This window comes from Ruditapes philippinarum, unplaced genomic scaffold (genome assembly GCF_026571515.1).
Source record: "Ruditapes philippinarum isolate M1 unplaced genomic scaffold, ASM2657151v2 ctg250_1_1_1_1, whole genome shotgun sequence".
Classification (NCBI taxonomy): domain Eukaryota; kingdom Metazoa; phylum Mollusca; class Bivalvia; order Venerida; family Veneridae; genus Ruditapes; species Ruditapes philippinarum.
Window position 1 is genome coordinate 35,521 of NW_026860535.1, and position 16,634 is coordinate 52,154.

The 16,634-nt window shown below is 32.1% G+C and overlaps 1 protein-coding gene across 4 annotated transcripts; it reads right to left on the bottom strand.

Moving 5' to 3' along the window:
- Positions 1-863: 863 nt before the first annotated feature.
- On the bottom strand, positions 864-11,369 carry LOC132760490 (chromatin modification-related protein MEAF6-like). Of its 4 annotated transcripts, none has more exons than XM_060752469.1 (7): positions 11,213-11,369; positions 7,990-8,105; positions 7,275-7,362; positions 6,732-6,774; positions 5,932-6,106; positions 3,812-3,842; positions 864-1,147 (listed from the first exon to the last, which is right to left on the bottom strand). In XM_060752469.1, the coding sequence occupies exons 1-7, from the start codon at positions 11,288-11,290 to the stop codon at positions 1,136-1,138; spliced, it is 543 nt and encodes a 180-aa protein (XP_060608452.1). In that variant the 5' UTR covers positions 11,291-11,369; the 3' UTR covers positions 864-1,135. The 4 variants fall into 4 exon arrangements, with proteins under 4 accessions (XP_060608452.1, XP_060608455.1, XP_060608453.1 ...); XM_060752472.1 differs by having other exon boundaries at positions 5,928-6,106; XM_060752470.1 differs by lacking the exon at positions 3,812-3,842.
- Positions 11,370-16,634: the final 5,265 nt, after the last annotated feature.

Here is a 16,634-nt window from a genome sequence, read left to right on the forward strand (position 1 = left end):
TTCAAACACTGTGGTTATATATGATAAAAAAGTACAGTGTAAAAAATGTTTCCAGTGTTTTTTGCAAGCAATTGATTACTGTAGTGATACACAACAATACCAACTTAATTACAATAATTACATAACCTTAGCTTCTAACCTGCCGGAATTGTGCAATGGACTTTCCCCTTTAAATTTGGAACATTCCATTTTTAAGTATAAGGAGGATTCAATATTAAAATACAAAGATTAAGCTACCAATGGTAAAGAGCCAAGCGAAACTGTACAGAAGTCTGGGTATTTTCTGGCCCATTTTGATGATGTCATGTTCACAGTGCCATAAAGTATGGGTTTTTTCCCCCCATTTTCAAGGGGAAAATTCCTAGTTCAAAGAACATAAAATCAAATAAGTAAAATTATCATCATTTTGTTACATTTAGCTGCACTGTGCCATAGAAAATTGTAATCCTGCGTTATATATTGTAATAATATGTGCTCATGAGTGAAATATAAAAGGAGTTTAACCAAATATTTGATTTCTTTGTCATATTTGATGTATACAGTATGTTGTCAGTTTTTCCCAATCATAAAAGTTCTGAATTCTAGGGGTCGGTCATATTCCCAAAGTGCTATGAAAAATCCTGGAAACTATGGTAATATAGTCAAGTGAATTGGATCTTACCAAACCAACAATCACAAGTAAAGATCAAACAAGATTTTTTTCTGTACTTTTTCTATTATACATTAATTCAGACTGAAAAGATAATTATGCTTGAAAGCTTATACTAGTAAATACCTGTAAAATTTTAAATTTTTTTTCAATATTCTTATAAACACTTATTACATTTGTATTTTCAGATATGAATTAACAATTTTTCTATTACTTCAACACTGACTAACACTAGATATTTTTGTCTACAAATTGTTCTCTTACTGTACAGAAGGAGAGATTACTTTGGCCATTATTTGGCATAGATTGTTCACATATAGATCAGATCTCCAGTTTGTAAAGTTCCACCACAACAGACTTGACAAATCTTCCGTAGAATACAGAATGTAAAAGAAAGCCCCGACCATGAGAGAGATGAAAACTGTGTGCAAACATCGTATAATAATGGGCGTTATTTTACATGTACAATTCCTCATCTAGTCATTTTCAGTCATTTCCCTGAAAAAAAAAAAGGAATGTGAATGTAAATAATATTAACATTGTGCATGATCCAATGAAATTAAACATATAGATAAAATTAATAAATCCTATTTTATCACATGACTTCCCTTGTTTTCCATGTAATACATATATATAACCATTACATTCACTATTTCCTTTTTTCATGTAATCTATTAAATGCTTTCAAATCCTTTCTCGATTGGTTAAGACATTAATTTTTGTAAAAATAACAGGTCAAAAGCAGAGTACATTTAGTGTCCCCCCCCCAAACTAGATTTTTTACAATCCGCCAAAGGACCCACACTGACTATTTATCATATTATAAAACATCCAGATGTATACTATCAGCTTGTTAATATGTACTGAAAAATTAAATGGTGTGACATGTACTGAATTATTATAATTGACCAAGCTGATTAATTTTTACAGTACATATCACATCATATTCACCAGCTAAAGTGCATGTAAAATTACATCAGTGTACAGGCATATAAACTGTAAAAATTACATGTAGTACATTTTTATAAAGTTCAATAAGTTAAGTCATGTGATAAAAAGAATTTCCTATGTATCATATATCAACCAAGAAAATGTTATAAAGCTAGTCACAGGCTTGATTGATATTATTTGCTTTAACTTGTTTAGTAATCTTTTACTCTATAGCAAGTCATGCAAGTAACCCAACTGCAACTGGTGCAAAAAAAATTCACTAAAGTTTACAAAGGGCAATAACTAAATTATACGGTTATTTATAGCTCCTGTCTCCTCTTGACTTCCACAAGCTGCTCATTAAATTCTTCAAATTTATATACAGTCATGAATTTATGCACCAAATAATTATGTACAGCCATTAATTTACGCACCAAATAATTATGTTGAGTCATGAATTTATGCAACAATTTCAAATAATTGTGTAATTTTATGAATTTATGCACCAAATAATTATGTACATTCATGAATTTATGCAACAAATAATTATGTTCAGTCATAAATTTATGCATAAAATAATTATGTAGTCATGAATTTATGCGCCAAATAATTATGTACAGTTATGAATTTATGCAACAAATACACAAGTTTAGCCTACTGATTATGATAATGCAACAATTACACTCCAGGATATATACATGACCGTCACCAGAATAAATGTACATGCATTATTAGATAATACACCCTGAATATCTGAACCAAGGATCAGTAGATGATGATATTGTCTCTTAAACATGGTTGGAATATGAAAAAAGGTGACGTAAATTAAATGACACTGCAAAATTTAATAGGAGGGCTTCTTTCCTCAGCATAATTATATTAACATCATGGGTAAAAGTTTGGGGGGGGGGAACATGAAAATTATGGAATTAGGATTTCTAAAATCACAGTTTTGTAAAGAAAAACTGCTTTCAGGAATCTTAAATTCCTGAAATTCAAGACTTATCCTTAAAATTTTAGCCCTTGTATTTACTCTATTTTAATTATACATGTATTATTATTGTGAAAACTCAAAAAGCAACTTTACATAACTGAGTGAAAATAAATTAATAATACATAAAATCAGCATATCATGAATGAAATAAAAGTAAAATACAACTTATAAATATATGAGTAAATCAATAAAGTAAACAAAGTCATTAAACATTTAAAACAAACTGACCTACATGTATTTTATACATTAAACAATTTCAAGTAATGTTAATAATGATTTATTGGCATGAGAATCATTCAAACATATAGTCTATTTCAAATATTCAACAATACATGTAGCCATTCAAAGTTACTGATCTCCATATATTTCATTTACCCTTAAATTTCTAAATTTCTTACTTCTTGCTTACAAAAGGGAGGTGACAAGTTTTTATCCCTTTAGCCTGCTCATGCTACACATGGTACCAGTTTAGACCAGATCATTCAGAACATCCCTGCTATCTGATCATGGTCTGCACTGTTTGCTATTCAGTAAGTTCTTATTTTGAATTTTTCCCTAAAACTGATGAATGATTTTGTCTATATATTAAATGCCAGGACAAGTCCATTTAAGATAGTTTAAACCAGTATTATGTAAGTTTCTAACCAAAATCTCAATGACCTCCATAAAAAGAAATGTGGTCCCCGGTGGTACAAAAATTCTTTTTAACAAGGCTTGGTGTCTTGAATATGATCACTCACTGATTTTCAACCTCATATATCAGATACCCACAAAAGGCCTCTTCCCAAGTGTAATTTCCTTGAAAATCATACAGTTTTCCAAAAAAATCTGGACTTACACCACCTTTTTTTACTTCCCAAATTAGCAATTTTAGCACTAATTTCCTCAAAATCAAAAGGCTAAGGCCTCCTTCCTAATTAAGGGTGAAAAATCACCATCACTCTCTCTCATCATTATATACAAAAACCACTTGAAAAATGATCTGGAACCACATAATTTTTTATGTGACTACTGACTTGTGAATTTTATGGATATTAATCTACAGCTCATATATTATTTACTTTTATATATAACTTTTGTATATTTTTATATATAAAGTAAAGCTATATATATATGTGGAATAATGTAACATATATATGTGGAATGATGTTAGTTATGTTTGGTATTATCAACGTGCATTATATGTCAAGCAATTTGTGTATCATATTTGGCACAAAAAATTAAGAAACAATTCTTACATCTTTTCCTCTTCTAACTTTTAAGTCAAGTCTGTAATGTATACAGAATATGTAATAAAAAATAATGGCATATGCTTTCTTAATAAAAACTGTAAAAAAAACAACACATGTCTCAACTAGAAGGGTTTTTGTCACAAAAACATATGTCTCCCAAAAGTATGTATGGTCACTCACGTGAAGTTTCATTGAAATCCCACCAGTAGCTTGACCTGTGAAAGCCGGACAAGATTTTTCTATTTATAGCTCTGACAGCCATTTTGTGCAGTGTAGCAGACCGTGCCTGTTATGTGCACAACAAGGTATGGTACTGATCACTTCTGTAAAGTTTGGTTGAAATCCCACCAGTAGATTGACCTGTGAAGGGCGGACAAGATTTTTCTATTTTTAGCTCTGGCGGCCATTTTGTTGAGGCGAAGTGAAACATGCCGAAAATGTGCACAACTAGGGATGGAACTGATCACTCCTGTAAAGTTTGGTTGAAATCCCACCAGTAGTTAGACCTGTGAAGGCCAGACAAGATTTTTCTATTTTTAAGCTCTGGTGGCCATTTTGTGTAGCGAAGCAGAACATGCTAGGATGTGCACAACTTGGGATGGAACTGATCATTCCTGTAAAGTTTGGTTGAAATCCCACCAGTAGTTTGACCTGTGAAGGGCGGACAAGATTTTTCTATTTTTAGCTCTGGCGGCCATTTTGTGCAGTGAAGTGGAACGTGCCAGTGATGTCTAGGGATGGTACTGATCACTCCTGTAAAGTTTGGTTGAAATCCCACCAGTAATTTGACCTGTGAAGGCCGTACAATATTTTTCTATTTTAAGCTCTGGCGGCCATTGTGTGCAACGAAGCAGAATGTGCCGGTACTGTGCACAACTAGGGATGGTATTGATCACTCCTGAAAGTTTGGTTGTAATCTCACCAGTAGTTTGACCTGTGAAGGCTGGACAAGATTTTTCTATTTTTAGCTCTGGCGGCCATTTTATGCAGCAAAGAGGAACGTGCGGGTGATGTGCACAACAAGGGATGATACTGAGTTTGGTTGAAATCCCACCAGTAGTTTGACCTGTGAAGGGCAGACAAGCTCAATGCGGACAGACAACCGGACGGCCGGCGAAGGCAAAAACAATATGTAAAGACATAATTTAAAAAGAAATGACCTCTTAAATTTCATGAAACAAAAATCTAACACGGTTACACCAGATCTATACACAAATTCAAGCCGAGAATAGATATTATCTGGAATTTGGCAAATGCGATTTTTTCCCAGCTAATCCAAACTTCCATAGGTACAAACAACTTTTAATATTATAGCTTGTATCATAGTTGGGGGACCTTTCTGTTGAAAATACGTCAAGAGTTAAATCATATACATATACATGCACAGTGCGTTAACTGAAGTGCAAGTATTAGTTACCAGCACTCCAGAGCATGCCCATTGATTGGCTCATTTTTGCTGGGGTTTACTTATTGTGATGTTAGATGAAGGAAAAGCGACAGAAAAATCATATTCATATGCTCGTTCATTGGTTGCTTTTTTCTGGGGTTTCATATTGTGACAACAGAGAACGTGTTTTTATGTTTCACTATGATACAAAAAAGAAAGAACACCAAAACACTCGGCAATCTGATTTATACTAGGGGGCTATGCCCCCTGGTACAAATCAGATAGCCTAGTGTTTCGGTGCTCTTTCTATTACTTAACGGTGCACTACCCATCACAATAGATTAGTCAACCTGTTGTGCTTATTTTCGGAACTGTAAATGTTTGTTTGTACCCACAGATTAGCTAGAAAACCAAATATTCCAAATTCTGGAGTTAGTCTATTAGATCATTATTCTTTGCTTTACACTGTAAAAAAAAATTTCAACTGTGAAAACTCAACTGGTATTTTTAATAAACCTGTCTGTATCATTTTAAAAACATTATAAAACATGCTATAAAGGTTTTTATTCCCTCAAAGAATAAGTGCTCTCAAAGAATAAGACTTAGTGTTTTTATTTTATTCTCCAAATGAATAAGTTTTCTTAAAAAGGTTTTACACCAAAACAAAACTTGTACATATAATACACACAAAACACATGCAGTGTTTCATGATAGATAACTCTTAAAGATACTTACATACCTATTCCTTTTAGAGTTTTTTCCCTTTTTACTTTTGCTGGATGAAGGTTTCAGTATTTTACCAGATGAGTGATTTAGTGATGTTTCCCTGTCACTGCCATTTGACATGTGTCCGTTCGTTTGTGGTGTGTTTGCACTGTTTTGATTGTTCTGTGAATCAGGACTATCGGGTCCATCTAAAACAGTGAAAACAATATAACATGTGCACTTTTACAGTCTAATTTACATTTTGTTACCGTTAATAAAGAATTTTTCTAAGGAAAATTCTGTATTTTTATGACCTTATCAATTTTTCATATCTGTAGTTGCTAAATGACATATTGGCTTCAAAGTGAAAATTACAGTGAAAACCATATGTAATAAAAAAATATATTAGCAAAAGTATGTGTAGCCATTGAAAAAATCACTTTTAACCATTCAATAGTAGCAGAATCTGATATTTGTCATTGTGAAAACCTCTCCATGTACTATAGTAATTTTAAAGAATTTAAAGTATTTTTTTTTATGAATTTCCATGATAGATTTAGCAATTATTGAAATTCCACAATAGTTCAAGGTCGGTGTTATCCCTGTTCTTCCTGCAAATCAACAATTGTCAATATACTAGATGATTTTCAAGTTCTGCTGTACTAACGTCTAACTTTGAAAAAAAAATTAAGATTTGAGGGCAGGCTTGTTGACAATATGACTGGTTGTAGTTAAACCATGGTTGCTAACAATTGTTGTGTTTCAGAACTGTTAAGTCCCATAATTGCCATATACATGTAAATCTAGAGAAATGATTGAACAAATAAATCTTACTTTTTTCTGACAATTGGTCTGCTTGAGGTAGCCCGCTCACCGCCTGAAATAAAACAGCCATTCAGTATTCAGTATACAACACACCCAACAGAAAGAGACTTGCAAATGAACCATAACAGACATTTTATTACACAAAACAAGTTCGCTGAATCAGTAGTTTGACGAAACTACATGAAACACACAATGAAATTACTTGGACACGCTATAACAATAGTGATTGCCTGTTATAAATAGTCTGTCTAAATATAGCCACAGAAAAACCAAAAACAGCTACCTAAAATAGATTTTACGGTAAGCTTCATCAGTTAGTGTAGCTCGAACTGTAAACGTCATCAGTTTTTGCAGCAGGTACTTGCCAAAAGCATGTGCAGTAGATATAATTATGTAAACATCCGAAATGAATAATCACTCGCATAAAAATGCGAGCTCAAGTAATTTCTGCTTGCTGCATTAGATTTTAACTGGCATTTTACGAGCATGCAAGCTTAAATTTGAACCATGTGTACAATATTGTAATAGATCTCAAAATATTAAAAAACTTACCGCAGCTGATGTGACTGATGACTTTGAAAATAATCTGTCTGCATCTTTAAACTTTCTGTTTCTTTTGTCAGCTTTACTGTTTGTGTTCCTGTAATATAAACATTGACATAATTTATTCAATAAGTAATAATACTTAGATACTACTTAACTTACTTTTTATACAAGGCACTTCTCTTCCAAGTTCATGCCTTCAGTACATTTTCTCATTATATAGCACATGCCAATACCTAGACCATTGGCAATTTTTAACATTATCATATGTTGTCACCCTATATGATAGGAGTAAACCCATTTACTAAGATGACGATTTATTCTTTTACACATAAAAGAAATCAAACAATTTGGATCAAACAAAAGATTACATGTCAGGTAAATATTATCCCTAATACTCCTGCAAAATTTCATGAATTTCCAAAGAAATTCACACAATTACAGCTTGGTTAAAAAAAAACAAAAAAAAACAAAAGGAAACTTTTTTGTGATCTCAATATTGTGTTTTTGGTATACAGATACAACAATATGCAATTAAACAGTTAAGAAATGATGAAATTATATTTATAATTATGGTTAAATTGTTAAATGCTCTTTGGAAAAACTTAAAGTGCCAATTAAACTCATTATGTGTGAGTTTTGAGGGTTATATTTAACCCAAATAGAACTGTGTTAAAAGACAAAACACAGACCACAATCAACAACAATCATTCATTTGACCTACTTTGTATTTGTGAGATATCTGTCCCATCCACGTATGATATTTCCATACAATTGTGTATCCTCCAAGTAACTCCCTTCAAATGCATAAATCTGTCGTTCTAAATTTGCAAGTGTCTCCTGAAATATATATTAAAATTTTCTGAAATTTCACCATAAAACTGATGAAGCTGCCCTTCTTATTTTTCACCTATGATATCAAAATGAAATACACCAACTTTGAAACTGATATACATATGTCTTGGAAGTGGTGTTTTCTTCACTTCGTGGGGAATGGTAAAAGGGCCTGTGTGGAGGGGAAATCTTTGTCACAGAAAGGAAATTTTAGAAATGAATTACGTAAAGTAAGATATAATACTATTTATTATCTCATTAATGTCCCTGTTTCTAAATTTTGTCATTAAGAATAACAAGAGCCATGTCAACATGGCCATCCCCCGCCGAATGTGTTTGCTCATTGGAAGAATGTATATGTAGTAGAGCGGAATAATTCCATTTTAAGAGGTCTTTTGGTAATGAAAACTGATGGCTATAGTGATTACAGATTTGAAACCTATGTGAATACTGATGGCTGAAAATAACAAAGGGCAATTACTGAAAAATAATGCAGGGTAGGTTATCATTCTTGTGTGCTGCATCCCTCCTCAGTAAATCTATCCACCTATGAAGTTTCAAGTTGATACCTCAAATACTTTATGAGAAAAAAATTGAATTAAAAATTAAGTATGAAAAAGAACAAAGGGCAATAACTCAAAAAATATAAAAGGTAGAGTTATCATTCATGTGCAGTGCACACATCCTGAGTGAGATCTATGCACCTATGAAGTTTCATTTTGATATCTCAAAGGCTTTTTGAGTTATGCTCTGGACAAAAATTAATTTTGAAAAATAACAAAGGGCAATAACTCAAAAATAATGCAGGGAAGAGTTATCATTCTTAAGCATTGCACTCCTCCTCAATGAGATCCATCCACCTTTGAAGTTTCAAGTTGATACCTCAAATACTTTTTGAGATAAGCTCTGGACAAAGTAGCATAGAAAAGGGCAATAACTCAAAAATTGTATAGGGAAGAGTTATCATTCTAGCGCACAACATTCCTCCTCAATAAGATCTATCCACCTATGACATTTCATGTTGAAAAATTAGGTATGAAAAATAACAAAGGGCAATAACTTAAAAATTATAAAAGGTAGAGTTATCATTCTTATGCACTGCACACCCCCTGAGTGAGATCTATGCACCTATGAAGTTTCATGTTAATATCTCATAGGCTTTTAGAGTTATGCTCTGGACAAAAATCAATTTTGAAAAATAACAAAGGACAATAACTCAAAAATCATGCAAGGTAGAGTTATCATTCTTGTGCACTGCACTCCTCCTCAATGAGGTCTATCCACCTATGAAGTTTCAAGTTGATAACTCAAATACTTTTAGAGATATGCTTCCGGACAAAATGTCGGACGGAAGGACGGACGGAAGGTCGGACGGAGACTTTTTCTATATCCTCCGCCGAAATTAATTTTTCGGCGGGGGGATAATTACAATTTGACAATTGTGAATTTTCAATGTTTTTTTAACTTAAAATATGACTTAGGTATGTTATATAAGGCATTGAAAAAAAATCTGTTATCCGTAAAACTGATATGTTGGAAGACAAATCCGTGTTATGCGTATTTAATTGCCAAAGATGTTGACTTTGATGAATTTTAGGTATAACTTGTCATGTAACTGTAAGTTTATCAGTATTCCCAATTAAATTTAATAAATATCACATTAAATCTAACAAGGGTTTGCCTGAAATGCAGTAACATAATCAAGTTTAACTTCTGAAATATACATAGGGGTCTAATCCAGGAGATTGCCAATAAATCATGGCCACCAGTGGATAAATGCCAGCGGTCTTCTGCTTCACTGATTTCAAACTCATCCGATAAGACAATAAGCATACTCAATTTCTAAATACATGATGGCAAGTTGAATTATCAATCCCTGATCTCATCTACATATTAGGCCTATTGCTTCAAAATCATTTAACGATTACACTAAGCAGGTATACATTGTATACATTGAATTGAGAAACAGCTATGAGATACAAGGGAATCCGGGAACAAGTCCCTAGCTCTTATTGAATCTAGATCCCTTGGTTCTTTTTACATGCCCAGTGTATAGCACTGATACATGTTTGTATGTAGTTTTAACTGTTTATGCTTAATGAAGGTCCATCCGCCAATAAGGGCACAAAATGCAGCTTTCACTGTCGAGTACAGACCCAGGACATGTCACCAGTCATGCCCTTAAAGAGTTAATTTTGCAGCACAAAGTGGTGATAATTTACCTCCATGCAATTTCCACAGAGTATTAGCCAAAGATATAAATTTTTAGCCAAAAGTAGGTCACTGTACAGCGGTCAATGATAACCTAAATGTACAGTAACCTGAGACAATATGAAAGGGTAGCCCTGAAGAGGGCTGTTGGTGCCAGCAAAAGGCCTGCCGTTCAAGCCATCTAATCATGCTAGGGACTCACGCACCCTAGCACACATCCCCGGCAACTCAGAGCCTACTTTGTAGGGCCACTCCCCTCAGCTTTAGTCAGGACACCGGCAGTTAACTTCATGCAAGCTAAGTCATGCCACCTTAAACAATACCCCGAGCTGTAGAATACATGCGAACTTGCCGTCTTACACGTAGCATTGGTTCTTCAATCATCTGCCGATGCCCTGTGTCTTCTCAAAAACGTACACGTATCGAGGGGAAGCTGATCTGATATATGCAAGGATAACCTGGATTATACCAGTACACCTCTATGTAGGTGTGGCCAAACCAACTGAGCTATGGCGCCACTTTTACTTCTAACACTGCTTGCAATTGCAAGACAGTGTTTCTAGGCTCAATAAGACAGGGATTGCATTTAATTACTGTGTAGATTGAACTCTGCTATTGGACAGAAAGCTCAATTATGCCATCATAAATGACCAAAATTTTATTAAGAATTAACAGTGTATGTACATCAAATTTTATGTGTCAGTAAGTTAGAAATGAAATGAGCATAAACACGGAATTCCGCGAGGGAATACCCGGAAGTACCATGACGTCATATGTTGACCCAATTCGCCATTTGCATTTTTTTCTTAATTGAAATTTGTGATTTACGTGCCATTAACTCTAACTTATAAGAATTTCTCTCGAAAGTTAAAACAGAAAATGTCTTTAATTAACAAAAATACCGCTATTTCTGCTCTTCTGCGTACTAATTCGTTCAGTTCTCCTCTTGTGTCAATGGCTGTACCGCGCCCGTTCGACATTTTACATAAATTATAACAAATGATTTGATTGGTTTAAAATTTCTGGTCAAAGGGAAACAACCATTTCCCGCGTACAGGTTGTGGCAAAAGTTTTTTCTTCTGATTTACAATTTGTGCTTCCATTATAAACCGGTGCGTGCGTGAACTACACAATTTATAGAGGAATACAGTTTATCCATGGCATAATAGTAAGGAATGTGTCAATGTTGCAATCCATAAATCATATGAACATTGGGTTCACTACTGAATCCATTTATAAGTGTTTTTTTTTTTAACAAAACTGTAACTTGGATCATCCGATGATTTAATTACAGACAATTCAATATTGTATAATTAAATAGGGAAACAGCAAAAACGTACTATGGAGTTGACATGTATGATGTATCACTACATGTTCTTTTAAATATTGGAGATCACGCACCGAATATATTAATAGGCGTACATGTATGTGTTTTTTTAGATAGAAAACAGCGTGTTGTAATTAATGGCAATATATCCAAGTGGAGTAATGTTATTTCTGGTGTACCAAAAGGATCAGAATTAGGTCCATTATTGGTTGTTATCTTTGTGAATGATATTCCTGAGGCAGATAATGTGTTTGTAGACTCTTTGCTGATGATACAAAATTATATCGAATTATGAGAAATATGTCTGATCAACAATTGCTTCAAAATGACATTAATACACTATGCTGGGACCAAAGATAACACTGATATTGATGTTGACATTGAAATCATTGACAAGGAAAAAGACCTAGGTATTAATTTCACGTCTAATTTGAAATTTGATGAGCACATCGGTCTCACTGTTAATAAAGTAAACTCTCATATCGGTTTGCTGAAAAGAAATTTTATTCATATGGATAAGAAGAAATTTTTGTTATTGTATAAAGGTCTAATAAGACCAATCACTGATTATGGAAATAACATTTATTACCATGTAACAAAGAAAAATAAGCAATTAGTGGAAAATACCCGAAGAAGAGATACAAGAATCATCCCTGAACTAAGAGGACTCACATATGTACAAGATTAGGGGCATTGAATTTACCAACTCTTGATTACAGACGTCAACGTGGAGATATGATACAAGTTTTTAAACTTATTCACAAAATAGACGATTTTGACTATGAAAAGTTATTCATATTATCTGTTACAAATCATGAAATCCGAGGACATATTTATAAATTAGAAAAGTTAAGACCACTAAAGGCAAAATTCCTTCACTTATAGAGTCGTAAACGAATGGAACCTACTTCCCAGTGAAATAGTTGCATCAAAGAATGTAAATGAGTTCAAATCAAAATAAGGTAAACACTGGCAGTGGAAAAGATTTAAAATTGACAATATCTATTGAATAGACAAATACCGGAGCGGACGACAATGTAAACAGAACTCGAGGGGAATGATAGTCCGTTAGGGTCTAATAAAGTTTCCCATAAATCACAAGGTATGTAAAAGGTTGCGTATCATCACGGATTTATTAAGATCCGTGGTAGCATGCAGGTGAGGTGTTGCCTTTAATTCAGATGCGAAAAACTATTCCATGAATTCAGAGATGTTAAAATACAACTTTTCATCCTATCAAATTCAAAACAAACTTTAACTTAAAATAAACCTTTCGCGCATTTACAGCTACCTAGACGTGTCCCAGATAGATATGTTTATAATATTGTAATATTACTTCTAAATTTCATTTGAAAATCAAATCGATATTTTCATAATTGGTCTTTCATAAAGAAAGCTAATTAAAGCTAATTAAATATTGATTTACATGTAATTAACCTGGGTTGAACGTACGATAATAAGACGGTCTTACGATCGAGCGTACGACAATCGTAGATCAAAGTCGATAAGATTTCCAAAATCGTACGATATTTGATAAGACGGGGCCCTGACTCTCATATTTTTGTGTTTGTGATACATGTATCTTACAAAATAGTATCATTTAGGATATAGGTTCAATGAAGGAGATACTTAAAATGTTGAGAAGGTTGTGTTTTCAGAATATAACAGATGAAAATATGTATATGTACTGACTAAAAGGTCCTAGAAATATGGCTTTCATATAACGTATGGCAATAATAACAATAGTTTAAACTTGACTGTTTATAGTTTTATTTTATTGATTCAAATACATGTAAAAATATACATATGATAAGAATACAACAAAAGCAAGTGGCTTAGGCAACAAGCTCTTCCAACGGTAGAATAAGCCTTCCGGGTTCCCAAAATAACTAGCGATAAAGTCATACCGGAGGTATGAGATATATTGCAGCTTCTGTTGGATTTCATCCATAGTATTTGTCTGAAAGCCCCGGTGTGACGACTTACATCCATATTATAATCCATAACACGGACTTTAATTACAATTTAAGTCCATAGCCACTCTAATTATGACTCGCGTCAAAAATGGTCTAGCCTCGCCACAATATATAATTGATAATAGATCTAAGAAGATGAAGCACACTATAAAACAACGAGAAACCCATATTTGGAATATACAGAAGTACGTTTGTAAACCATAACAGTTTTAATTATATCTGTCAGTCGTCATTCCAATACATTTGTGTAATTGAGTTATTTTTCTAAATTTCAAAACTGGAAAAATCATAGTAGAGTTAAACACGTAAAGAAAGTCTTTCTAATATCAAGCACCTCTAATAAATTGAGGAAAAGAAGATAATATTATCATTGAATATACTATCTGTAACAATTATCCAGCTGTTGTGCAGCCGAAAAATAATAAAATTTATTTGCAAAAAAAAAAAATGAATAAATATGCATAATAATTTTCTTTTAAACACAAATATTTATATATATAATTATTTTTTAAAAGGTCATATTTTTCAAACAAAAAAATAAATAAATATGTTAAGTAACATATAATTTAAATTTAAAACAAAATTATATATATAAATATTTGTGTTTAAAAAAAAAATTAGTATGCATATTTATTTATTTATTTTTTTTTTTTTTTTGTAAATGAATTTTATTATTTTTCGGCTGCACAACACAGCTCTGTGGTTCTAGTCAGGTACCCGTTCACGCCTGAAATAATGTACGGAGGAGAATCCGAAGTCTTTCTCAGCCAGTCAAACTGGAAAAGCGCCATGACATGAAATGAAACTTCTATATGACAGTCGGATTAAAAAACCGTTATCACTACCAGTAAAGTAATTATATTTTAGCGGAAAATGTAATTATCGGTAAGTTTTTTAATAGGTTGATTTGACGAATGATGAAATATTTTTAAAACAGTAATCTTATCACGTAATCAGTTGTATTATAACAGGGAAAGCTAAGACTAATCGCTCGATCAGTTGTAAAAAAACACTGAAAGCATCAACCAATCAGTTGTGTATTGGACCATTGAAAATTAGACAGCTATAACAGTCAATGCAAATACAAGTCAGATTTTGTGCAATGAAGACAACAGTAAAGGCTCATGATTATGAAATATAAATTAATTAAAGATATTTTACAGAATGTGTTTATTCTTATAATTATGATATATAAATATGCACTTAAACAAAAATACAAGAAATACAAAATATACTTAAATAAATGCAAAGAAAATTATCTATAAATTCAAATAGCTATATTTACTCCCAAAAATCTATTTGTAAATCGAAACAAAAATATATATATTAATTATAAAAATAATGTAAAATGCCCCCACTTTATTACAACAATATACAAATTACTGAAAATAAACAAATTACTGAAAAGATATGTGTTCCAACATGAATTAAGGGATTCAAGATATTTGATTGTGTCCAATTAATCAAGCATGAATTGTTTAATTGAACCACGGATTTAGATTAATGTATCGTATAAGTACCTAATCTCACACCCAACCTATTCTTAAACTTTTCATTAATGAGCTGTTTATTTTTTTCTAGAAGAGCCTATGATGTCATCAATTTGTGTCTGTGCATAAAATTTAAGTTTCTATATAACAGACATGTCTGCTGCTGTAAAATAAAAACAATGCGTAGGAAAGGATTTTGACATTATACATATTTCATTACTTAGTGTAATTTCATACAAATTGCTATTACCTTTGAAAGTCATGTAGATTCACCATTAACTAATTGTGAAAATGGATATAAGAAACAAAAAAATCTTAAAGCAGGTACCGGCATCCTGTAGAGTACTTCAATGCTAAGTGATAATCATATATGACAATCACTTCATTGACTAACCTATAAAAGTAGAATTTAGAGATACTTGGAGAGGTTTGAGATTAGGTTCTTTATTTTAAGAGGCCATGTTAGTTTTACAGAAGAGGGTCGTGCTTTTCTAGGATGGAAAAATAGAAGTTTTAATTGTTGAATTTCAGCCAAATCTTAAAGAAATGTTAATTAAAGATTAAAATGTACATATGTAAAGAATTTTTATAAAGATATATTTTTATTTACACTGAAAGACCTCCTGAATGCTTAGAGGTTTGAGAACTGGTTTGTCCACGATAATATAAATCCGTGATTGAACTTTGAAAAAAAAGATGATGTACATGTACAAACCTAAAGCACACATATTTAAAGTAACTAAAATACTTTTTAAGTCAATTTTATCAATTTTATTGTCATTTATTAATCAAATTACATTTATATTGAGAGATTTTATTTAATCAAATTATCAAATTTATTGAGGCATAAAAATAGGTACTGACGTAGTGAAACGTCTTGAATAGACCCATTATCACAGATTAATTGCATTATTTTTCTTTTAGTATGTTTGTACATATTATAATTATGCCTTTTCTTTACTAATTTATATAGTTCTAAAACAATCTTGTATTTATATCTACTGTATATATGATCTTTTGTACTATCTGTAATATGTATAATGTAAATGCTCTTCAGTGATGGAGGAAATAAAGATAATAATAATAATAACTAAAATACTTTTTAAGTCAATTTTATCAATTTTATTGTCATTTATTAATCAAATTACATTTATATTGAGAGATTTTATTTAATCAAAGTATCAAATTTATTGAGGGATAAAAATAGGTACTGACGTAGTGAAACGTCTTGAATAGACCCATTGCACAATGACATCACAAGCACCTGCTACCAGAATTTAGCAGATTTACCGGTTGGCAAGAAGAACCAATATTTATAAACATTATATAGCAGCAGAATTTTTCAATTCTTATAACTTTTTTATTTGTGGATCGATTTTTTAGATTCTTATATCATTTGAAAGTTCTTTATATTCATATTTTTAAAATATAAGCAGATTTTCATTTTTTGCTTTTAAAAAATAAAGCTCAGCTATTTTTCAACTGTTATTTCAATAGTTTTCTAGAACCAAGTTTAACTCCTTACCAAGAA

Bases quoted from the DNA above. Each gene is read 5' to 3' on its own strand.
- LOC132760490 (XM_060752469.1), bottom strand. From the start codon at position 11,290: ATGTCGAACGGGCGCGGTACAGCCATTGACACAAGAGGAGAACTGAAC. The intron at 8,106-11,212 runs GTATTTTTGTTA...TATATATTTCAG, and splicing joins GCAGAAGAGCAGAAATAGCG to GAGACACTTGCAAATTTAGA. The intron at 7,363-7,989 runs GTAGGTCAAATG...TTTATATTACAG, and splicing joins AGATATCTCACAAATACAAA to GAACACAAACAGTAAAGCTG.